The 25,088-nt window shown below is 38.8% G+C and overlaps 1 protein-coding gene across 4 annotated transcripts in view; it reads left to right on the forward strand.

Moving 5' to 3' along the window:
* The window catches only part of PROM1 (prominin 1), a 58,704-nt gene that overhangs the window by 11,478 nt on the left and 22,138 nt on the right, over positions 1-25,088 (forward strand). For 2 of the 4 annotated variants that reach the window (XM_009582458.1, XM_009582473.1), the window contains exons 2-9: positions 5,294-5,352; positions 8,500-8,526; positions 10,052-10,257; positions 16,825-16,945; positions 19,610-19,673; positions 21,958-22,047; positions 23,375-23,592; positions 23,993-24,067. In XM_009582458.1, the coding sequence (XP_009580753.1) occupies positions 5,294-5,352; positions 8,500-8,526; positions 10,052-10,257; positions 16,825-16,945; positions 19,610-19,673; positions 21,958-22,047; positions 23,375-23,592; positions 23,993-24,067 (860 nt within the window). The remainder of the gene's footprint in view (positions 1-5,293; positions 5,353-8,499; positions 8,527-10,051; positions 10,258-16,824; positions 16,946-19,609; positions 19,674-21,957; positions 22,048-23,374; positions 23,593-23,992; positions 24,068-25,088) is intronic. The other 2 variants (XM_009582466.1, XM_009582480.1) reach the window with 1 other exon arrangement.

A 25,088-nucleotide genomic window follows, 5' to 3' on the forward strand; every position in this document is an offset into this window, starting at 1 on the left:
TTGCAAGAGTTATTCATTAGTCTGAGTCATAATTAGAGAGGAAAAAAAACAAGCTTGAAGTAATTTTAATTCAGTAATTTCAGACTAATTACTGCTACTTATTTATGACACTAAATGTGGTCAAACTCTCTCATATTCAGAGAGATGCTAAACTGTTCAGTGTGTGTGTAGTCCATTGACTGTTATAGATGAAGGGGAATGGGATGGACTACTATGATATGCATTAGAATGAGATGGCATTAAAGCAGTTATTAATTTATCATGTATATTATCTATGTAATTCTCCCCTGTTGTTCTGAAAAATCTCCATTCAGTGCGACATGAATGCTTCAGTCATGGTTTTTATTGGTTTCCTTGAAGTCCTTTTCAGAATAGAAGCCTAATATGTTATATCATGCATAAAAAGATAAATTAATTTCTGGCATAATTTGATTAATGCTGGAGTTGCACTATAACTGAACGGGCTCAATGGAATTGTTTGAGTGAAGAAGAAGCATAGCATTCGCAAAGGTTTTACTCCAACTCTTTTCTTGTCACCTAGACTTGAAAAGCTTTCTTGGCAGAAGAATTTGTAACTAATTTATGTTGGTACTTAATAGCCAGACAGCTTATTTTTAAATCTCTATTATTTTTGCTATCTCTTTCTGTAGAGCAGTTCTAAGAAGCAAGCCTAGCGCTAACCTCATTTTCTTGTCTGGGTAATGAGATAGAGTGTATGTACACAGTACGGGTGCAGTGCAGGAGTTGGTGATTATGTTTTCTTAACCGGGGCTTCTCAGAGGTGCTTAATATTTCATCGCAAATTGCATTGGCAAATTAACAGTTCGTCTGGCTAGTTAGATTTACTAGGGCAGATGGCATTTCACATGTGTGATGAGAACAGGAAGGAAACAGAGAAAAGCAGTAGCGTAATTAGCCGTGTAAATGAGCCTCACAAGGTAAATCTCTTTAACCCCAGTGATAAAATGTGTTCTGTGCTAAAGCCTTGGATTACTGGTCCTGTGAAACAATGTGTGCAGCTGGTCAAGCCGAGATTTCGGAAGTAATCCCATTAATTTGAAAATAGAGGACACTGCTTTTTATCACACCTTCCTAGCACTTTTCTGTTTAAAACAGAAATCAGCCTCAAGGTGGTACTCTACCAATAATGCAGAAGAGAGTTGTGTGGAGTTACCTTAGTTCAATTTTAAATAAAAACTTATTTGAATGCTAGAGATGAGATGTTCTAGCTAGGGAGGAAAGGTGCTTTAGAAAAGCAGACCAAAATCACAGACTGAATTAAACGTGAGCTGAGGTGTCTCTTCGCTGTGCTACATTGAGGAGTGTGGCCATACCTGAAAACATGATGCTTGTGTTTACACAGTACCTGGCACAGGGCGTTCCCGTGCTTAACCCTTAAGCACTGCAGTAGTAACCGCGATTACTATCAATGTGCGTAAAACCTAATAGGGAGATTCTTGATTCTGCAAAACCACTAAGGCAAGTTTGTGCTTACAGATGTGTGGGTGGGTAACTGCAGGTAATCTCACGTTCAGTTATAGCCAAAATTATTTTTTTGTGGGAATATATCTGACTTCCACATTTCATTTTAAATGAATTGACTGGGAATGCGTCTCATCCAGTCGATAGTGAAGGCTATTAAAATAGTAAATTCATGGCAAAGACTGGTCAATCACTGTGTGCTGCCTGGTGAGACAAACACCCTGAAGCTTCATGTTACTGCTAAAAAATCATTACAAAGTAATATAAGTAGTAAATCTTTATTCAGCAGGGAAATCTCACATTCTGGAAAATTAGGGAAAAAAAATCAGCTGTGTAATACTGGCTATTGTGCTATGTATGAAACCTGTATTAGTCTCACTATTTAACTTATTCAATCCATGTGGGAACTTTTGGTACCTATTTTCAGGCTTTCTTGTTTATTATAAACCTAAAGGTGTTTTAGTTTCTGCTGAACAGGCTTTAGAGCCTCTAAATTTCAGAAATGCATTGAAAATGCTATTTTCCGCATCAGTTTGTCATAGTGTACTCAGGTTGATTTCTGTCTTTTTTTTTTTTTTTTTTTGACTGACAGGCTATAAATTATGGAAACAGCATAAATAAAAACTGTGAATCAGGCATTCTGAGCAAGTAATCAGAGCAGTTTGAGATTTTTTTGATTTTGTTTTTTTGAAGTATTGGATGTTCTCCTTGGAGATACTCAAAACTTGACTGGACATGGCCCTGAGTAATCTGCGGTGGGTGACTCAGTGCTGAGCCGGGGGGTTGGACTGGATGATCTCGGGTGGTCCCTTCCAGCCTCAACCATCCTCTGTTTCTCTTGAGTAGTTTTACGTATGCGTACGCGTAAGATGTCCATAAATATATATGTGTATATAGATGTATGTAAAACTTGATGTAAAATGTTTTTTTGTTTAATTTTCATTTCAATTTATGATGGGGACAGACACTCAACTAGAAGAATGGGTAAAAACTTTTTATTTAGCAGGAAAGGCTAATGCTTTTTAAATTTTATCTTGTGCTGATTCCTGACATTAGGAAATGTATCAAAGGAAGCTTTTATCAATAATAAAATTTAGCTTTCTTACATGCTTCCTGGCAGCGCTTTCACTCCTCCATTGAATAATTTATAATAAAATGTCAGCATGATTGTAAGATAACTTTGGAATAATTTAGATCAGAAGGGACCTCTGGAGGTCATTGGATCCAAGCCTTTTCCAAAGCAAGATGAACCTCCGAGTTAGGAGCAGCCTGGAAGTGAGGGTAGGTTGCTGGGGGCTCTCCTGCTTGGCTTTGGAGTAGCAGCAAGGAGGGCGACGCCACAGGGTCCTGGGCAGTTGGCTACTGTGTTTGACCACCCGCACGCAGACGGTCTGTACTGCTTCATGCCACTGAGGATCACAGAAGCTATTCCTTTTTCTTCCTTCCCATCGTATTCTGATTACAGTTAGTAGAAATTTCTCTTTAGCGGCTGTTCTGCGGTGTGTTGTCACACAATGCTAAATGGTTGAATAAATATGTAAAGAAGAAGGTTATTTTAGCCCTTTTCTTCTCCTGCTTGCTAAAAGGCATCTAGCTATAGAGAAAATACATTGCATTATGTATTTATGTACCAATGTGTTTTAAATTTACTTACTTGGCAGGTATATAGATATAAACAAGAAGAAAGAAATGTTGCCTCTGATGAAGAAGAAAAAAAATGTCTAACAGCCAGTGTGAATTACATTTTTGGGGTTTACGCAGTTCTGCCTCACTTGGCTGTGTACCTCCTTGCCGCTGAAACTCCCCGAGAAACATAGATGCTGCCTGGGGATGGGCTTGGTACAGGGAGGGCTCTGCTGGTCCCAGTGTGCAAGATGTCTCAGAGCTGCAGTGGTGGATCAGCTGTGTGTTGCCCATGCAGTGGTGTGTGTGCCCTTTCCTTTAGTGGTCTCCTGACTCTCAAGGTGCAGAGCTTGAAAGGATTTGCAGGGATTGTAACTCTTTTGTTCTTCCTGGGTGCTTGTTCTACATATGTTTTGGGTTTACTTATGTTATTATGGGATTCAGCCTTATCCTCTAGCCTATGTATCGTCTTTCCAAAGTGAGGTTGCCTCACTGTAGAGAGAATCCTTGATCATCTACTGCTAGTACTCTTTCTGTATTTTAGAATATACTTCCCGTCTGTGGATGATTTGCAGCTTGACACTCTTGTGATATGTTAACAGATTTTTTTTTTTAAATTTTTTAATTGGCAGTCTTGCTGGCTGCAGCTTCCTTGCAAGGAGTACCTTCCTTGAAACAGCCTCGCTGTTGTGTGTTTTCTTTCCTTGGGCATGGTTTTCTGCGAGGAACTTTTCAGGATCTTTTCAGCTTGCAGATCAGTCGAGTCCATGTTCCCTTTACAGGGTGTTGGGGAGGGAGGACTATGGGCGCTGTTGGCTTAGGGGTTTGTTTTTGTGAGCCGCGTGCAGGGTTAGAGAGGCATGCGATCACAGCCCCTGTGAACTCACTGAACATATTTCACGAGTGCTACAATAAATTCTGAGAGGGCTTGGATTTCTTGGGAGGTGAACAGTCAGTTCTTATTGATCCATAGGATAGGTAACTTACTGAAGGTTTTTCTCAAGTATGGTATGTTCAGTTGCATATGGGGAGACTAACGACGGGGCGGTAGTACCATGAAGTGCAGCTCTGTATGAACTTGTGGAGCAGAGTGCTCCTCATTGAGATGTAGTGTGCTCCTTCCTAATGTGTTTCCCCTTCATCAGAGGAGACCAAAAGTTCAGTCAGTCACTCCTCCCAAACATCCAAATGCTGCTGCTTTTATACAACCTAGCACGGAGCATACCCAGAGCCGCTGATGCCCCTCTGAGGCAGAGGGTCTGCAGAGCTAGGGGTGCCCTTCTTCAATTGCAGGATGTCACGGAAGTGGCCGGGAGCCACAGTTCCCAGGATAGTTCCCATAGGGTTGGCAAAACCTCAATAAGGGTAGGCTGGTAATGTCCCAAAAAGGGGATCCATTCATTGCAGCTGCTGGTGTTTACTGAAAGAAACTGGTGTGGTGAAATGATATTGTTATTGTTAAGTGGCACTATTTGTGTTAAATTCCTACTTTCCTTTTTTGGTGGTTGCTGTATTTTGTCTGTATTGTGAATAAGTTAGAAATGAGTGTGTTAGATGGAGCTGCACACACAGCAAGTTGGCACATCTTAGGATTTCTGATTTGTTTTGGCAGTGTTGCATACTCTCATGCAAAGTCTGTGGGTCCAGAGACGAAAAAAAAAAGAAGAAAAAGATTGCGATAATGTTGGCAAGAATAAGGACCTTGTTCCTTGTACCACTCAGTCAAGAAGTCATCGTTAACATGCTTGTTTTGCACATTATCTATCTAATTCCGTAAATGTGTGCGTATATATATGTATGTATGCATGCATGTATGTACTCGTCATAAACATGAAGCAAAGCTGATACCTGAACTTTGTCCATGTAATTGATAAGTTTAGGATTCACTTTTAATAATGATGCTATGGTACATAGGATGACCTTGGAAAAACCTTTGCTATATTTCAGCATGAATTGATTAATTGATAGATAACCTGGGTATCTTCCTGTGAGCTCATAAAATATACGATTGGTTAAAAATGTTGTTACTAGACAGGTTTATGGAAACACTTCAATGCTTGCCTATCCTGTTGATGTCTGTTCTTAATTTCATCTTGCCTACCTAACAGTAGAATTCATACCATCCTCTTTCCCATGTTTTTATTATTTATGTTGTTTAAAACTCTGGAATATTCTTGCTTATTTTCAGATCTCATCAGAAAACTAGCACAGCAGAAGTTTGGAAATACACAGGGCGATTATCAAAAGGTAAATTGTCTATGTGTATCTGCATAAAATGATGAAAACAATTACTTTGAAATTCAGTTTTGTTTCTAAAATATGAAATAGTATTTTAAAGCTATAACAACAGGATGTAAGAATGAAATTTGTGAATGATGTGTATGATGGTTTCATACAAAATTTGGGACCAAAGCCTTTCAAAAAATACTACAAAGAAAATTTCATAAGCCACTGTAAAGAAGCTACACATAGTTAAGGCTCATTTATAAAATCCAGCTGTAATGTGATTGTGGTGTCTGTTGCACAAAGATTGAAGGCTCTTTGTACTGAAAAATACTGCTTTTCTTTAAAAATGCTTAGAGAGAACCATTACTGCTCAGCTCTCATGTTAGCTTTAGCTATTGTCCTCAGAAAGCTGAATTTATATGCTGGTTCTGGTGCCTTTGTAAAACAAAGTTTCCGTAGCCTACTTATAAAGTACATTTTAGTTTACATAGTGTGCTAATCACATCAAGGATATTTTCCATTCTCTCTTTAGGTTTGTGATTATCCTGTAACAGTTGAAATTCGTAGGGTACTTGGTAGCAAGAGAAGATAGAACGTAGCATGAATCTGATTTTAGGCTGTTCTCAAGGACAGTACCCCATCTTTGAAGCAATGTCACAGGCTGAGTGCCTGCAATAGGAACCTTAACCAGGCCCACACAACGGACATGTTACTTTGTGTGAGCTACTTGCTTGTCATCCCTGCAGCATGGTGTACCTGTCAGGAAGATGAGTATGGAACTTGGCATACAGGCACTGAGCTATTGCCTTGAATGAATCCATTCAGGATGACCTGAATGATCTTGGGATTTGAAGGGGGAAAGCCTTGTGCTTCCGTGTCTTCCCGACAACGAACCTGTCGCTCCAGTAGCTTAATAACCTCTGCATGACATCCAAGTATGTGGGTATTGCCGTTATGCTGCATCAAGCGACTCTTGGCAATCCCGTATTCTTGTTTGGTGGGGGTCTGTGAGAGTGGCGCATCACAGATTGTGCCTGCACACCCAGGGAGGAACGCAGGGTGGACTTGGTTGGCAGAGTCTTTGAACAAAACCATTAGACCACAGGTGGTATACATGAGTGCAAGTATAGTATTTAGTAACTACTTTGTAAGTCACGAGAAATTTGAGACTAATGACAGCTATAATCCTGCATAGTGGAGACACTTGTTAAAATGCTGTGTGATTATAGGGTGGCAAATACAGTATTAGGCGTGCTTAGGAAGTAAAACAGTTATAGGCTGTTTATAGGTCCTAATTTTGACCTGAATACAATGCAAAACGTCAAAACAAATTTGGAAAAGGAAAATCTGTCAAGACAAGTAGAGAGTCCCTCGGAAGACAGAAGCGTCGATGAGAGGTAGCTGTGGAGAGGCCAGCATGGCTGTAGATGTGCCCCTGGAGGAATTTCCAGTGGGGATAGGGAAGCGTGAATGTCACTGAAGGGTGCAGGTAAGTACTTAGAAATGTTGCCTGTGGTTTTGATCACTCAAATTCAGGGAGAATGAACTCAGAGCAGGATGAGTTCAGAAAGTGTGTATTAGGATGATCTGGGAAACACACAGGTCTTCGGAGGAGACTGGAAGAGTTTGCTTAGCTTGGCAAAATAATTGATTTGGGGGGTGATTACTCCTTATAAATATATATGGAGAGGAAACACTGGGAAGAAAAAACTGCTATTTGGACAAAAGATGGTGCTATCACAGAAGTAAAGGGGCAGAAATGGGCCATGTGTACATCCATGTAAGAAGACTCACTAGTTCACCAAGCATTGGGAACAGCCCTTTAGTAGCGAGAACTATGTTTTTGATATTTATCTTGTTAAATTTCTACTGTTGTTACTCTGTATCTTTTTTTTTTTAACCTTTTTGTAGAATGTGTTAGTGACCCAGGAGGCCCTTCACACTTCTGTGCTGTGTATGCCTCTGTTCCCAGTTGGACTCTTACCATCGACATCTCCCTGTCCCCTGTCAGGGACAGCAATCTGCCAGGACAGCCCAGCAGCTGAGCGGAGCTGCCGAGCCTGCTCAGGGCGAGCCAGCTCGCTGCTGCTGCCATTGCTTTACTTCTGCTGGGAGACGTGCTTGCTTCAAACATTCAAAATCATACTTGATACCAGATTTTTAAGGGAGGGTAAGCACTTGTTTTCCTCCCATTAAAAGTATAGTTCCAAATATGATTTTGAGCATTTTAAGCGTATTGTACAATAGAAGTTTCATAAAGATGTGTGGGATGCTGAAAAAATTCCTAAAACTTGAGAACATTTCTGATTCTCACATATCAGACTTTGGGTTGAGGGGTCTTGCCGTCTTTAGCTTGTCTGCTTCCCTTTTCTGCTTATGAGACAGGGGAAGCGTTATCAGCTGTGAACTTGTCATACAGAGATGAAGGGGGAAAAATACAAGAAATTCTATTTCCGTTGAGGAGACAAAGGGGAAATTGGGTTCTTCTGAAATTCCTGTCATTGAATATTTAGTTTTCAGTTTTTTCCTGAAATTACAGGTAAGAAATCAGTTAAGAACCTGATAAATAGACTTCTTCAGTCTTTCTTGAATGCCTTTTCTTTTCTACTTGGGAATAATTTAAAATAAACCTCTACATGATTTGTTAAAAATGAGGGTTAATTTTGTGTGTAATGTGTTAAGGTCCCAAAACTGCTACTAAAACTGCTGCTTTTATACCAAAATAAAATAAGCATTGAAAAGAAAAGGTTAGTCAGGAATATCATAGGTCAGTTATGACAGGTGGAATTTGTGAAGAAATCGCTAAACCACAAAGTAATGCAATCCCTGGCCTTCTGTGCTGAGAGATGTGTTGGGAATTATATGAAACAGATGCTCAGTGTAGAAATAACTGGTCTGTTGTTGTTTTAAGATGGAAATATTTGTTGGACAAATCCTGGATTCATTTCACTTACCAAGGAAACCAGAAATTATCTGCTATGTATTTTATTGTAAATAATTTTCCATAATAGTGCTTCTATACATTATTTTACTTTAGTGGCTTTGTATTATTGTTTCTGTGTTGTTAATTGTTTTGATCATGGTTAATTATTCATTATTCACATGATTTGTTTTTGTGCATGCTGCCTGTGTGTTATACACATTCTCCATTTGTTTTGACTTCCACAGCCAGAAAATGTTGTCCTGACTCTTCAGGTAATGTCTTATGGTAGATGTACAGCTTTGAAAAGAAACTAACCATGTCTGTATGCACTACTTCGGTTAAAACATCCATAACTATTTTTAACGTTACTTAAAATGTGTTTTTCCATCTAACCTATTTTAAAATTTCTGAATTTATCAAATAATTTCTGAAGTGTTCAGCTAACTAGAAAACAGTAATTCTTTTGCAAAATCTAGCCAAGTTCTTCCAGGCATCTAGTTTGTATTCTTCAGGAGGCATAAGAGCTTTTAACCAGCAGTTAATAATTAAAAAAAAAAAGGTTTCATCCTAGAATTGGTAATTAGGTCAGAAACTTGCAACTCTGCTAATGGTGATGGTTGCTGTATTTGGATCAGTCGGTAATTAGGGATTGTGAGGAAGGGCATCAGCAAAGCTGGAACTGGAGCATGATTCATAGCTTGTGAGAAACTAACTTATTTTGCAGGACGATACACAGCCTCAGTTTCATCCTTTTACTGCCAAGTTGCCCTTGTGCTGGCGGATTAGTAAAACAGAAGAGGACTCAAAGTATTAGTGTGAGAATTAGTTCTCCTAAAATTGGGAACGGAAAGGAGAAAAGAGATCTATCAGGGAAGACCACCGGGGCATGCCCACACCATGCTGTCTACCTCTGTGTGCAGACACCTGTCTGATCTGGTTCTGGATGTGTTGGCTTGTGTTCGCAGGAGAGGGAAGCAGCATGGCCAGCTTGCAGCTTGTCCCCTGGAAGCCATGTCACCTTGCGTGGGGCTGTGCCAGGGCTGCCTGGCCCAGCTTCTCGGTCCTGGGGCACTTGCACTGCTTCCAGTGTAAAAGCTAGTTAGGGTATTGCATTGCATCGTTCCCTTTCACTCCTTCCAGCTTTTGAAAGCATCCTTTTAGTTGCTGCTGCTTTGCTGTTTGGCAGCAGAATGAATGTCTTTACCTGAGAGAGCTTAAAATCCACTCCTCCATGTTTTCCAGTCCCTAAGCAGTTTTTACTTCAGCAGTTTGGAGAAACCTCGGCCATTGCAATCGATCAGTGAAGAACTTCCCTTTGCAGTTCATACGAATCTTTACACTCATAACTGATTAAAAAGGAGAACAAGCTAAGCCTCCCTCCCCCCTCCCAGATGAAATGTTGATCTAGTCAGCCTTGCTGACACTTGTGGAGCCTTTTTGGAAACAGATGTGAGAAACAGTAGATTTGTGGTCCGGGAAATCAAATGTGTTCATTTTTAACCTATTTTAATTGCATCGATTCACATTCGTTTCTTGTGAGCATATTTCTCTCTTAGCACTCACTCCTGTAGTTTACCTAGCTAATATTCTAGCTAAATAATTATTAGTGATCAGTATCTACAATGTTATGTATCTTTTTGTTAGAAAAGTTGTCAATAATTGACAAATACCCCAAGTCCATAACCTCGGTAACTTAGTAGATGGTTTAGTCTAGTTTGATTTTTAATTATTTGCTCTATATTGATTGCAGTTACTGTGTGATATCTGCTATTACCACTATTTTTGTCTGAATTACAGGCCATCTACTATGAAATCGGTTTTATAGTCTCCGCAGCCTTGGGATTGCTATTTATTTTGTTACTGCCTCTTGTGGGACTTTGCTTCTGTATGTGTCGTTGCTGTGACAACTGTGGTGGGGAAATGCATCAAAGACAGAAGAAAAATGCTGACTGTCAGAGGAGCTGTTTTGCAACATTTCTTTTTGTTGCTTCTTTAATAATAAGGCAAGTGTAATAAAGAGAACAATATGAAGCTTGGTATAGCACTAATTTTGCAGTGTCGTGACAAATAATGTTAATGTATTAGCCTACAGGTGCAGAAATGATTGCATTAGACTAAGTAATATTATTGCTTATTAAAGATAATGTGACTGCATTATGAAAATGCTGCTGCCATTGCTATCCACAGGTCATTATGTACTCGAGAGGAATGCAGGTGTGAAACAAAAAAAAAGCTTGAATTTGGCAAATGAAGTTTTTGCCAGTCTCAAAATGCAGAATGTTATATTAAGCTTATGAACTTATGATACTGTGTCCTATGTTCAGTTACCATCCCATAGAGAACTTTCCTCTTTGTTCTTGATAGTGTAGTAGTGGTGAGAAAAGCAATTGTGTGACCTCCTGCTGTCCTCCAGATTTTCTTATTGGTTCAAAATAATGGGTTTTTGTTTGGGCACTGAGTTGTTTAAACTATGCATGCGCTTACTGTGAAATCGTGGAGTTTGGAGACATTTTTGCGCTGTTAGTGTTGGGAGCATACTCCTGTTCTGTGCTGGGTGTGTAGTGGGTGGTGAGGGACTACAATCCAGACTTTTCTTTTCCCTGCAAATGCTTTCAAAATATATTGTTTGCTTTCAGGTTTTTTATTTTCCTTCAAATTCTTTATATTTTTCCCTGCCTACTATCCTTATTTTGTGATTATATTTCAAAAGACTTGATTTTTTTTTTTTATCTATACTGTGTGACTGTTCAGTCAGGTGGGACTTACTTTGTCACTTCACTGTAATCTAGAAGTTTTTGTCTTTTTACAACTGTTTGTTACGACAAATTGAGACCTTGCCTATGCTCAAATGTAGACCACACTGATACCAGGTATGGGAACATGCTCTTTTCTCCCAGGCATCACTAACAAATATGACACTTAAGTATTCTGAAGACCAGAAAGCTGAATGGTATTTTACGTGATAGGTACATCCCTGCCATGATGACAGGGCAAAAATTCTTCATAGTACAATGGTGCTTCAAACAAAGTAAGATATAAAATTACTTGTCAGCATGCTGAAACTGAAGGTAGCTCACAGAACTTGCCAGCTATCTTTACACCACGTTGCAGGATGCTGTGTTGCAGGACACTATGTTCTGGTTACTATAGCTAAGGAATGTTGCCTGTCAGCAGAGAAATTAAGAGATTGTCCCCCTTATTGGTCTCTTTAACTTGTGCACTTGCTGCCAGCTATTCTTTTGGTATTAAGCATACCCAGCATTGGCAAATGCTTCTTCCCAGGTCATGACTGGGAGATCAGTGATCCCTAGTAACATGCTTTCCACGACTAGGGAAATTGTCTCTTTAATTCATCCTTTTTTTTTTTTTTTCCTTTTGTATAAGACATCAGGAGTATCAGATGCTTACACTAAGGGAGGGGTTGGCCTGAGCTCTGTCTGCAGGTTTCCATAGGTGGAGATAATCTCATATGACTCCCTGGCTAAGTCTCTAATGTTGTGCGTGCTGTGCAAGGCAAGATAGGACTTTACAGGGCTAATATTACTGACCCCTGCCTGACTGAGTGCTCGGGTCTCCAGTGCTTCTCCGTACAAAGCAGGATTCTGCTGCCCTTCCTGGATCGTCTTTCACAAGGGAAGAGAAGATGCCATGCCTGGATCTATTTAAGCCCATGTCAGCTTGCTTACTGCTGTGCTGAAACACAAAAGGACAGTCTTGTTGATAACCGTTGCCCCAACAAAAAAACTGGAGAAAGCCTGAGGTTTACTTACAACTATTTCTCTATTTCTTATACTGTACTCAGACTAAATTTCCTTGTGGATTTATTCTCTACTTTTCCCCCAAGTTACTGTGCAATTTCGTCTCCAGTGGAAGATTTGCCTGTAGTTGTTCTTCCCAAAACCACACATCTCAAGGACTGTGCCACAGCTGCATACATAAGCTGTAACAATAATCAGAAGAATTTAGTCCTGTGCAAGTAAAATGCTTATGGCTACTTGCAGAGACAGAGCCAAAAGAACGAAAACTTGAATGATGTATGCTAATACATGGTTACATCAAGACGTGCTATGAAATCACTAAGGTGGGTCCTCTCATTGTTCAAGTATAGTTTAAAGTTCATGCAGCACGGGGGGCCTCCTTTGGGAGTATGTCTCCCAGACCCCTGCCAGGTGACTGGAACATTGTAGCCTGCTTCGTGAAGAGCTGTGCCATTTCAGAAGATGCATTTAGCAAGGCACGCATCCATCAGAGTACCCTGAATACACATCTCTGCCAGTGGAGCTTTGCTTTAAACGCCCTCCTGTGGACCATACGTGTGGACAGCTACTGGAGGGAACAGGAAGGATTTCTAGGGGATGGACTTCTTCGGGAGGTACCATCTAAGTGTATGTTCTGCATCTTCTCTCCAACTCTCTTGCAGTGCCAGCTGTTCTGGGGTTCTCTCAGTCAACGGGTCAGAACTTTGAGGAGCAGAAAACATGAGCCACTTGAGTTTGGGGGTTTTTTGTTGTTGTTTGTTTGGGGGTTTTTCTTTGGGTTTTTTTTGTGTGTGTGTGTGTGTGTTTGTTTTTTCCAGTCCTTGGTATGGAAAGATGGGTCCAAGCTGTCTTTTCTTGGCTGGGAAAGACAGGTCAAAGGTATGGTAGAGAGTATTAATAGGGGAAAGACACTGAATGCGGAGCTTGCAGTAGATTGTGTGTGTTTAGGCAACAACTCTTGAAAACTAGTAACATGGAGATGGCTTTTCTATGTGTCAGCATGCAAGTTCACACTGACATATATATGCTGGTAATGTAGATTTTAGAAGATTTCAGCAGATTTTACTCATGAGGAACATTATTTCTTCTCACTTTTCCACTGATAACAGTGCTCTGGTAGTTAGGATGAGGTTTTAATACTAAGTTTACTGGAATAATATGTAAAGGAAACACAAAGATGACAGATTTTTTTTTTTTTTTAAGAAAAAAAGTTCTACCTTGTGCTCTCTGAAGGTGAGGCGTACGTGGCAAGTATGCTTTCCTCAAGGAGAGGTATAAGAAGCAAGTCTGAAGTCTTGCGATTATGTACACAGTTGTTTATCTTAAAATGAATAGGCCTTAAGTGTCATTTCCAGTAGATGCATTTTGCGTTTGATATATTTTTTTTTGGTAGATTGAGTCAGAAATAGATGTAGTGTTTTTGGTAATTCACAGGTTTTATACAAGAATGTTGTAATACAAAGTAGGATTGTATTGCTAAAGAACACAGGATGTAGAAATAATCTGTCAAATAGGTAGCTGAGTAGGTTTGATATTCCAAATTTATCATTAAAACAATTATGTGCTTTTCTTCAAAGGTTAAATAGAGTTTAGGGACAGAGAGCTGCTATTTCATTTTATTTCCTAATCATCTGCAAGCTTAGGCAAATACACATTTTCTCTGGGAAAGAAATGTAATTTCATTAATTCTTCTACATCATAAAGACAAGGAGGGGACATCTGATTTTTTAAGAAAGCATACATTGCAATACCAAATGTAATACTGGTGATAGAAAGTGTCCTGGCTGTTGGGTAGAAAAATACATAGTCAGTTTTCTGTCCTTCCAAGAAAGCTTGTGTTATCCACAACTACAAGAAAGAACTTATGTTATTGTGTATGAAGCTAGGGAAAGGCAAGTCTGAAGGAGGGGAATGATACTTGGTGTCTTGGCAAGTACCTCATGCAGGCTTGGTAGAGGGCCTCTTGGCTTTGCGAGATTGGTAATGCGTGTTGTTCAGAACCTGGGAATCAGCATTATGTGGAAGAATTGGTGAAAAAGTTGGTACGGAAATCTCTAGCCCATTTTTTTTTTAAATTCATTAGCTAGTAATGAGGAAGGTGGCATTTCCCCAGTATGTAGATCTGTTCAGGGTTTCTGTTCTGTGTCTTGGAAGTTTTTCCAAGCACAGCTGAAGGAAGAGCTTGGGTCCTTCCCCGCCCCGCCCCGCAACTGGATTAGTAACATTTATATCCGTCTGTGAAACCTGGCAAGGAATTGGGTGTGGAATATCTGACTCCCGAAGAGACTGTTTAAACAATTCTCTAATCTGTTACAGAGGAGGCTTGTCCTTTTTATTCCTGCTTTATGCCTCTCTCCTTGTAGCTGCTTATTGAATGTTGACTCAAGGCTCAGTTATATAAAAAATAGATTTTTTTCCTCTCATGTTGTGTATTTGTTCAGTTACATTTAGAATGTAGTCGCAATTGTTCCGAGTGCCTTGTCTGCTTAAAGCATCTCCACTATCTTGTTTCCTCCCACTCCTTCCATTTAGGGGACTGAAGAGAAAAATGCTCGCTCAAGTCTTACAAAGTACTGTTTCATTAGCTTCCAATTGACCTTTCTGTTCTGTGAGCATAACATTGAAAGGACAAAAGTGCTGGCTGTCCAAAGAGCAAGGTGGTTGTTATAAACTCTGAACCGCAGAGTGATATACAAATGTTTACTTTTCCTGATAGCTTGAGATAGTTTGTCTTCTGATTTTTTTAAAAAAAAAAGTGTTTAAAAAAATTACCATCACTGTGGAGAAAAAGAAGTAATATATTGCGTGTGTCCAAAATGAAACCGCTTTACTTCTGCTTATATTGAAAGTTACTCAGTTTTTTGGCATTTTATGCATTCTGAGTTCTCATTCCATGGGTGGTAGCTGATGATAATGGCTGCTTGAGTGTTGGTCATAGTGGAAATAAAACTATGGCATTTGCTGTTAGTTAAATAAGTAGTAAGATAAATGTTGGTGTCCCTTTGTTCATTAGTGACTTCTGGAAAAGTAGTTAATAACCAGTTTTGAAGACATAGCTGTGAAACTTTGGGTAGAGGAGCAACCTCTTTATGTCAAACTCTCTCATCCTGTCCTGAATTTTTTTGGATATTGGGAAAAATGTTAGTGAAGCAATCCTAATAGACCAGCACCTGTGGTGTATAGTCTTGCCATCTCTCCCTTTATCATGCTCTGAAATCAGAATTTTCCTACTGAGACTATTTGTCAGAGCAGTAAAAATTCTTGTACTTGAGACCAGTTTTACTGGGAGAACAAGCCTTTACCTTGTTTGGGAAAGCTAAAATAGGAAAAGCAAAATAAAGACGAAGGTTTGGTTTTGGATCACTGATAAGAGGAGACGAGCATCATCAGGGTGTTTGCTCTTGTCTTGCCAGGATACGCTTGCCAGGATATGCAAATCATGTTACTCCAGGTGCCCGTTTGCTCTCCACCATCTCATTTCTCCTTTATGTGGCTGTATTATGGCTTCCTTTGAACATACATTCTTTGGAGCAAGAATTACCATATATATTTTGCCCAGTAGGGAGTGTTTTCTCTAAGTCTTATTTAAAAATATTAGTATTTAGGTCTTCTTGACGCTCCAACTCAGGAAGTTTGATAGTCTCGGAGGAGTACAGTACCAAATGGTGTTAGTGACTCCCTTCTGTCGTTTGGATATCTGTAATGGCCTTTCAGGTGCTGCCTCTCTAGTATTGAGCTGTTGTACTACAATGCAGAATAAGAGACTGAACAAACATGCCATCCAGGCATTCCCTGTAATGCACCTGACGGCAGCCCGTAGGCAGTGTTTTGCCCTTTGGGGATGTGTCATGCCTGTGTTGAGTGAATCTCTGCTGTCTACCAGTTAAATATGTGGAAAGTTAGTGCTTAACCCATCAAGTGGGTTTGTAGTCAGCCTGCTTTTGAGGCTATTACCACTCCGATGATTACTCTTGATGTTTCTGGTGCTTGTCTGCTTGTTGTGAATGTGAGATGTTTAAAAACAAAAAGTCATCCTTCTGTTTAAGTCTATTTTACACCTAAACTAAACAAAATACTAGGGATCATGAGGGAGCTTTTGAAGCCTCTCATGGGACTTTTAATTGCCTTTTTACTTACTGTTTGTGCAGATCTGCCGTGCTGTAACTTGAATTTTACAGTGGGGGATGATCAAATAGAAAATAATCAACAGCAGTGCTGACTGGAAGTCTAGTTCACTTTCTACCTTTTGTTTTACTATCTTATATATTATTTGCTTATGTATTATTTTAGCATTAATAGGGACTATTCTTGTGCTTTTAAAAGATCTATGCAATTATGTAAATAAATTGGGCCATTACGAGTAAATGTTGCTGAAGTTTTCAAATGTAAAATATTTCTTTTTACAGTTATTTTATGAACATTTGCTTGTAGCTGTGTCAAGGTTAATGATACTTGTAAAAGAGCCTAACATTTCTAAGTCTTGTACAATTTACCTAGGCTATACACATTTTCTGACAGTATCAATGGATAGGTAGCTGTACGTTAGTAACTTCCGAAGACTTTGGGTTAACATTGCTTCCTTTCTTCCCTTCTTTTTTTGAATTAATAGTACAATATCAGCCCTTATGGCTAATTCCTTTACTCTGCCTCATGGTGCATGTGAGAACTTGTAGTAAGAGAAAGAGAGTGTGTAAATTTATGGAGACCTTTGTTTTGATAATGTTGGCTTTTTTGCTGTAATTTTTTGGTTCTGTTTTGTGTCATGGGCATTTACAGTAATAAAGAAATATCTATTATCTGTATTTTTTGTAGTGTTGGAGTGCTCTGTGCATATGCTGCCAACCAGCATTTAACTAACCAAGTCCGAGGAGCAAAGAAACTGGTTAACAGTAATTTTAAAGATCTGAAAGTTTTCCTTAACGACACTCCAGCGGTAAAGAATTTTTTGTTTATGGGGAATGGGGGTGGGAGGTAAGAGGTGTAAGAAGTATTGCAGCAAATAATTGTTTCTTTCTATTTGGTATAAATCACACCTGCAGTATTTTGTTTATTCTTTGTGTGTCAGTCTCACGAAGTAGAATAAATGATGCAAGGTAATACACTTTCACATAGCAGTAAATGTTTGGGAGTTATCCTGATGGATCAGCATTCTTTGAACAACTTTTGAGCTGGAGTATGCTGCGGTGATGCTTGTAGGCCCTTTTCCTCCTACTGAACTAGTGTAAATCGCTAGCAGAAGGTGAATCATTTGGAAAAAATATGTTTTTAAAAGGAATACATATTAAAAAAAGATATTACATGAAAACTTGGATTCCTTGTTGCTCTTTCCTGTTTCCTTGTATTTTGAACTTACTTGCATGTGCTCTGGGAGTGAGCTACAATAACTTATTTTCCAGAAGTATTCTTGACTGTTTTTTCTTTAAACCAGTGTCATACTGTGTCATATTGAACAGGAAGAATTCTCTCCTTTCTACTTTCAGACTTTCCTTAAAGCCCCCAAAACAGTCCTCTGGGTATCTTTTTTTTGTATTGAAAGGAAAAAAGAAATGCTAGTAAGGAAGACTTGTAAACTTTCCCATGTACAAATTTCAATTCTTTATGGATTAGTCCAACAGTCCTATTATCTTGGCTTTCATTAATTTTAATTAGTTAAATTTAATTTAATTAATTTGTTTTACTTGCACGTGACTGATAAATTAGAAATAGATGGAATTCACACAATTATGTGGGATCCACGAGTGTGGTAGCATCCCAGTCACAGTAACTCTGGGCTCCCATAACCTATGAGCTGTTTTTCTGCTGACAGGACTGTATGAGAACAGGAGACATCTGGGGGATGCTATTAAATGTTCCCATATCTGGAATTGTTCCCTATACAATTATTTGTTTGCGCATGGTGTTGTGACAGTCAGGGCACAGAAAGATGTAATCCAGTTGCATCAGAAACCACTAGACTCCCCTTCACAGCAGTGACAACAGCAGTGCTGACAACAGGAAACGTCAGAGTAGAAAATCTGTTACATAGAAGTAACTACCTTAATAGAGAAAAAAAAATAGACACTAGCTAAAAAGTTAATAAAAATGCCTGAATTATTGAATTTAATAGTGTCACGACTTGAACATTTGTGCCAGCAGTTCCTCAAAGTCTCAGTTAGGTAGTAGGTTTTTAGTTTCTGTGCAGGATTATTAATTTTTCTTTTTTAGACTTGATGGCACTTAATGATGCGGTCATCAGATATATCTTCCAAGTCATTTTGTCAGACAAGGTACATGGGTATCATGTATACACACACATTTGTAAGAATTTCTTAAGGATAGAATAAGGACTTCAGCTTCTTGAAAAAGTTGTAGAATCCAACTAATTGGATTCTAAGTGATGTCCTTGACTCATCAGTATGAGGTGTATGGCATATAAGAGGATTTGTAAGAAGAAGTCACGTCATGGAAGATTTGCAGACTATGAGTATTGAGTGATAACACTATTAGTTACATAGAATCGCCTTTTATCTGTGACATTGCTGGAGACAATGCAAAGCCTGTAGCCCTGCAAAATTTTAGTCCTCAGGTTAGCCTAGGAAGACAAAACAAAGAAACAAAAATATACCTACAGCCTTCTTAGTAAGAAACTCAATTTTTTTCTCCTTTTTTAGAAAAGGGAGGTCTGCCTCATACTGTGTTATTTTATTACATCCACTGCTGTATGATCAATAGGTTGTTTTGAGGGTGGTTTTTTGGCTGTTATTTTTTTCTTTACTCCACAGAAAATTTGACACTGCAAGCCAGACACACTTTGGTACACGTTTGAGTCACATTTAAAATTGGAACCCCATTTGTCAAGTGTGTTAACCTTTACATTACTTTAACTCAACTGGGGTAGGATTCATAATGCATTATTTTAAACATGCAGAAATCAATGAAGGTTATTTAATGTCTTTTCAAAATTAGTGTAGTAAGATTTCCACTTGGGATGGTTCTTTGATAGCATTTTGTCCAAACCCAGGATCTGGTGATAACTAAGTTACTGTTTCATATTGATTCGGTGTCTTGGTAGAGCCCAAATTTTGACTGAGCCAAATCCATCTGGGGGGTAAGGAAAACCATTTGCATTGAAACAGAGCAGCCAGCTCCCTTCCGCAAGAGAAGCTCTGAGAGGCTGCCCAGATACAAGCCAGTCTGGTTGGTGAATTGCATCAAAATTACCACCCCATCAACTTGCCACGTGCCTCTCCGTGAAGGAGGAACTAATGCCACTAGAAAATCAAACAACAGAGGTGAAGACATGCAAAACCTTACTGGCCTGACTGCTTGTAGCCTTCATTCGGCCACAGTTACTGCTACTTAACACTTTTAAGCTGAATTATTTACCCCAGAGATGTTCCAGTCAAGTAGATTTCCCAATTAAACACATCTTTTATTATGTGTAGTTCTGCCAAGCAAGGTTTTAAAATACTTAGTTAACTGAAAACAGTAGAGAGCCAGGATTTTGGGGGTTTACACAAATATTTTGTTTGTTTCAAAATGGCAGTTTTACTCATTATTTAAAAGCATTACTTTTTTCCAATTATTTTAATAGTTTTTTTTGTCATCATCTTTTCAGCAAATTGACTACTTGGTGAGCCAGTACAACACAACTAAGGATAAAGCACTCTCTGACCTAAATAGTAAGTACTTTGATTTAAAGGGGGTTAGCGATGTGTGTTTAAAGACTTCAATAAGATGATGCAAATAGCTCATAATGCAAAGTGAAATTTCATTTATGAGAATATGGTTTTCAAGCAGAAGTGCTGTTCTGAGTGGTGAATGAGATTAAAACCTAAAATTCTCTTCACATAAAATGTCTTGGAGCTGATGTGATGCATATTATTTCCTGAAATAAAAATCTTATTAAATTGCTTGTACAATAAGTCAGGCTAATATTTTATTTTCCTTTTTATAGCTCAGTAACCACTAATACTTAATGCATTTTTAGAATGTTATTCCTCGGTTTTTAAACGTGGAGCCAAATGTCAAGGAACAGAGCTCCTAGGTGTTTTGATGGTTCCACTGAGTGAGAGATCTCTGTATTTGTTTATTTTTGTTGTTATACCTTTGTCCTCTACTCAGCTAGAAGTTGAGGTATAAGCTTATCTTCTTTCTAAAGCTGCTTAACGTATTTGCCATTTCAGAATGAGCAGCTGAAGAGCACGAGATAAAACTTGAAATACAACTGCTGCACTTTCCCGTTCAGCGCAGTTACAAAAGGAGGCATCACCTTTTAAAGCTCTCAGTAAACAGAACCAACCAAACCACTGATTCCCGCGCCCCCCCGCCCCGGAATTTAAGCATTGCTTTCCAAAACAGAAAGGGCTGACCATATTCAGTGCAGATTAGAATTCAAGATGCACTGTTAGCAGGTGTAAAGTGTACAGGTCTGCATTTCAGACTGAAGTGAAATACAGAAATACCAAAATTGATTTTAAACAGGATTGTTGCTGGGATCAAACTATGCAACTGTGGCAGCATGCCACTTATCATGAATTGATCTATCATGCCCAGAATCTATGCTTCTGTCTAGGTTTAAAACATATTTTAAGGGTCATTTTCAATGCAGCCAGCTTGGCATACCCTGAGGTCAATGTGTCTTGTCTATGTGAGGCTACTAAAGCATATTGAATGTGGTTACGAAAGTAGTAGTACTCTTCCTACTTAATTCTAGGCAGGAACATTCTGGTCTAAAAAAATGTGTGTCGTCTTTAAGTCTATAATAATAATAATAATAAATTGACATCTGCATTTCAAGTACTAGCTTGTAGCTTCCCAGGCACTCTAAACGAAATTTCAAGTTAAATATTTATTTGTTCTCAATGCCAATTTAGTATGTTAGTTAACAGGAACCTAGCTGGATCTGTGATGGGAGTGCTTATCAATAAATAAAGGTAGCTTTTATTTTCTTGCAATACCAGAATTAAGTGTGTGACACCTGGGGACAAAAGGATTTCATTCTAAGGGAATCAACAGTAGCATAAACCTCTAGAGAAATGTAGATTAGTTCAGTTTGCCCGCCCTAAGGAAATGCTGAAAAGTGTTTTCTGCTTGATAAAAATTCTCATCCCAAGCCAGACATGACAGTGCTGACAGTAATGGATGCTTCTATACCATGCGGTATTCCCATCTCATCAAGAGCAAAAAAACTCAAAAAGCTGTTTACAGTGATCTGAAAATGGAGGGACCCAGCGATTACCTAAAGGATATATTACATTAAGATGCTTCAGCAAACTCTGCTTGGCATTTGTCTGTCGTTTTGCTGAACTAAGCTTCTTTCTGTTCGTGGGCAGTGAGACAGGAGCGTTTGGAGGTGGGGGTAGCAGTGGGTAAGCATGAAGCCAGTGCTGTAAGCATCAGTGCTGAATGCACTGCGTGAGGGGGCAGGGACTGGCAGACGTGCTTAACACGCTTAAGGGATTTCAACAGAGATGGCTGGCAGGTCTGGGTTGTGAGTGACCTTGACATTGCTGGATACATGAGGAACAGGAGAAAGAAGAAGAATTCATTTTCTTGTTTCACTTTCACTATGAAAACATAGTGTGTAGTGAAAACAAAATTCCTGTCCAGATGTTGGACCTCTTTAAGATCGATTGTGGAAAAAAAAATCTGTTTCCAAAAAAGTAGTAAATGTAGTAAAATACATATTTTGGAGTTTCTTGAAATGTTATGTGTCTTTACCTGTATGGTCAAGTGCTAGTGAATATTCTCTGCCATATGCTTTCATTTATAGGCCTATAGCTAGCTAAAGTAGAACGGTGTTCCTGCGTTATATTCTGTCACTAAGTTCTGACTGTCATCAGGCCTTAGAGAAATTTTAATAATATCTGTATACTTTGTTTAGTAAGAGTCTGACAGCACCCATGCTAGGAGGTAGTTTAAATTGAATTAGTGTGTAATGGGTTTTTTATCTCCATACTACAGATGTTGGACCTTTGCTTGGAAGTAGAGTTCAAGAACAGCTGGGAAAAGAAGTGCGTCCTGCACTTGATGCAGCTCTGACAATGGCAGGAGGTAAAGATGTATATATTGTTGTATTAATGTTCTGTTGCCATGGTAAGACAGGCATCATCTTTCTAGTGCACAGCATGGGATGGCTTTATGCAGTACCATGATTCAACTTACCATTTTTCTACATGCTTTGATCTTTGTTTTAAACTGAGGATTTCAGATATTTTAAGGTTTATAAATATATTTAAAAACTAAATCAAGATTTATGTGCCATTGTTGATACCTAGTTTCAGCAGTCATTGAAGAGAGATGAAATCTGAATTCCCTGCTCCAGGTGGTTGTCCCTTTCCATTGAATATAAGGGAGACTAGGAAAACTGCGCTTTAATTGCTGTCCATAGAGTCTTTGCAGGTTAGTCTTCGGCAGGTCAGGGAATGAACATAAAATGGCCCTGTCCTATACACTGCCAAGTCTATTATGAGAGTGCTAGCCATCATTTCTTCATTGTATCTTTGAGTTTAGCATTGCTCATGCTTTATTCTGTCTCCCTTTAAAGAAAATATTCTTTTATTATTTTTCCTATTTAAGGGTTTTTTTGGGAATCAGATACAGCTTATAGAGCAAAGGGAAAGGCATCCGTGAACTTGAGTCCCTTTGGTTTTTTTACCCATGAATTCTTTCTCATTCACTCGTCATCATTTTCCTTTTTTGCTTTATTTCTCTTATTTGTCTTGAAGTCAAAGTGGAAAGGGCTATCAAAGGTAAAAAATACAATAAAACCTTGTGTTGTGTGAAGTGCGCTTTATTTTTGTAACGTGTATTTTTAGTTGTATCTGTGTGGGTTTTTTTGTCTACTAAACACCTGTTCAGTGGTTAGTTTTTTGGTTTGGTGTGATTGGGATGAAATCTAAAATGAGACAGTGTTGAACATTCATTAATATGTGCTGATGCAACATGATCTCTTTACCTTTCATCTTGCAGCTACATAATTTGTGAGTTACATTATAAACAAAATACTGAAAATATTGTTTTGTGGATATGGGCTTTCTTTTAATTTTTAATGACCAAATGTTAAAGTTCTTTACTGAAACTACTGGGTAAGGAGAGGTAGGGCAAGGGTAGAAAAGAGTAATCTGGGAAGTGGATAGAATCTCAATAAAAGTAGCCTGAACACATTCATTTGTTTGTAGGAAAACATAAGTGATGTATTTTTATGTGCAATAAATACGTATTCTGTGCTAGAGGGTTTTTCTGGGAGGGAGGCAGGGTTATTTAAATCAGTATTGTTAAGAATATCATAGCATTTACCCATGTGCACTTCCTCTTGATATCTGTATCTATAGACTGGTTTCTAACTAAAGTTTTTTTAAAAAACCTTACATCCTTGCAGCCATCAGAGAAACGAAGGAAGCACTGGAAAATGTGAGTGTCTCTGTAGAGGTTTTGCAGGAGGGAACAGAGAGGCTTCATGCAAACCTGACAGATGTTAAAATGCATCTAAGCAACACCCTCAATGATTCTGCATGCTCTGTGGCTCAGGCTGCCTCAACTTGCAATATCATCAGGAATTCATTAAATCAACTGAACATCAATGCCAATTTTAGTGGGGTAAGAGAATATTTTTCAGACTCTTACAGTGTGATTGCCTTCAATAAGCCCAGTAGTATCTCTGCAACTTAATGGCTCGGTGTGTGCTGTCACTTGTGAGATAAGTGACCTTCCCTTATTCTATGTTTCTGGGTAATTCCAGTCACTGCTTTCATCTTCTGTGTAGGAGAGGATAAAGTGTGTGTCAAGCGGCTACATTAAAGTGCTGCTCTGGGCAGTGAAATAATCTGCCCTCCCCAAAATACTGAGGTTAAGCTTTACTTTTGTACAGCAAAGGTTTCAGGAGTGTGCTAAAAACATTCTACTACAAATCATCTTCCTAGTTTCTTTACCCTCTCTCCTGTCTTTGAAATGTTTAGTAAACATTTGATGTGACTCAAGAATGCTTTTTGCTTCCTAGTTGCCGGGAGTGAGCTCACAGCTTGCCAAGGTCAACGATGTTCTTAAAACAGACCTTTCTAGTCTGGTTCAAAAGGTATGTTTCTTGACAGGCTTGTAAACTGTTAATTAATAAACTGGGATGCTTATGTATCACTTATTTTCCCTTGGCTTTCTCAAGCAGAATTTTCTTGTTCCCACCTCATCCTGCCTCATGGTGGATATCTCTCCTTATTATTCCATTGTTTGGCCAAGATGTAATATTTGAAAAGATGAATGTAGTGCTTTATATCCCCAGGATACAACAGATCAAAAACGTATTCCTAATTGTCTGCTTGAAAGAAAAATCCTTAGAAAACAAAAAGACAGAAGCATGGATCTACTACCATGCTCTATATTTTTTGGTTCAAACTAAAGAAAAAAAAAAATCCACACTCTCCTAATTAGTTGTATTGTATTCCAGCGATTTTGAAATACGTCTTTCAAATTCTTTATGTGCATACTTGATATTAAATCTGGTGCAGTGGACCTAATGTAATTACTCTTAGTATTTAGAATTTTTGCAAGACTAGCTAAAACCACCATGATTTTCACCTAGAAAAAATGGCTTAGTTTGAGCAGTTTAAAAATCTAGCAATCTGAAAATGTTTGCTAGGAATAGAAGGCATTTTCTTAAACCAAAGGCTGTGTATAGGGGGCTCAGACCCCTGCCTGCTTCTGAAGTGATCAGGCCTGCAGGAAGTAAGACTTCAAGCAGTGGCTTCTCCTTTCTGTCCATGTGAGCTACTGAGCTTGGTCCCCACGGTTTAGACCCTTTCTTTCCCCTTCTCACTAAAGGAAGCATTGCAATGTCTTTAGAGGCAGTTGGATTTCATTGTTTGTAACATGTGTTTTATGTTAAGAAGGCATAGAATTGCAAAGAGGTAGTGTTTGACTGGTATGCAGTAACTCTTTTCATTAGTGAGTCTTCATATGTGCGTTCTTAGTTTTGTATGAGATGGATCTGACAGGCAACGGTCTCAGCTTTGTATGAGATAGATCTGACACGCAACAGTACTGTAAAGTTTGCGATGATTGTGACCGATGCATGTGTAGTTTTTGTTCCCCCCCGCCCCCCC

The sequence above is a fragment of the Fulmarus glacialis genome, unplaced genomic scaffold (assembly GCF_000690835.1).
Source record: "Fulmarus glacialis isolate BGI_N327 unplaced genomic scaffold, ASM69083v1 scaffold7740, whole genome shotgun sequence".
In the NCBI taxonomy this organism is placed as follows: domain Eukaryota; kingdom Metazoa; phylum Chordata; class Aves; order Procellariiformes; family Procellariidae; genus Fulmarus; species Fulmarus glacialis.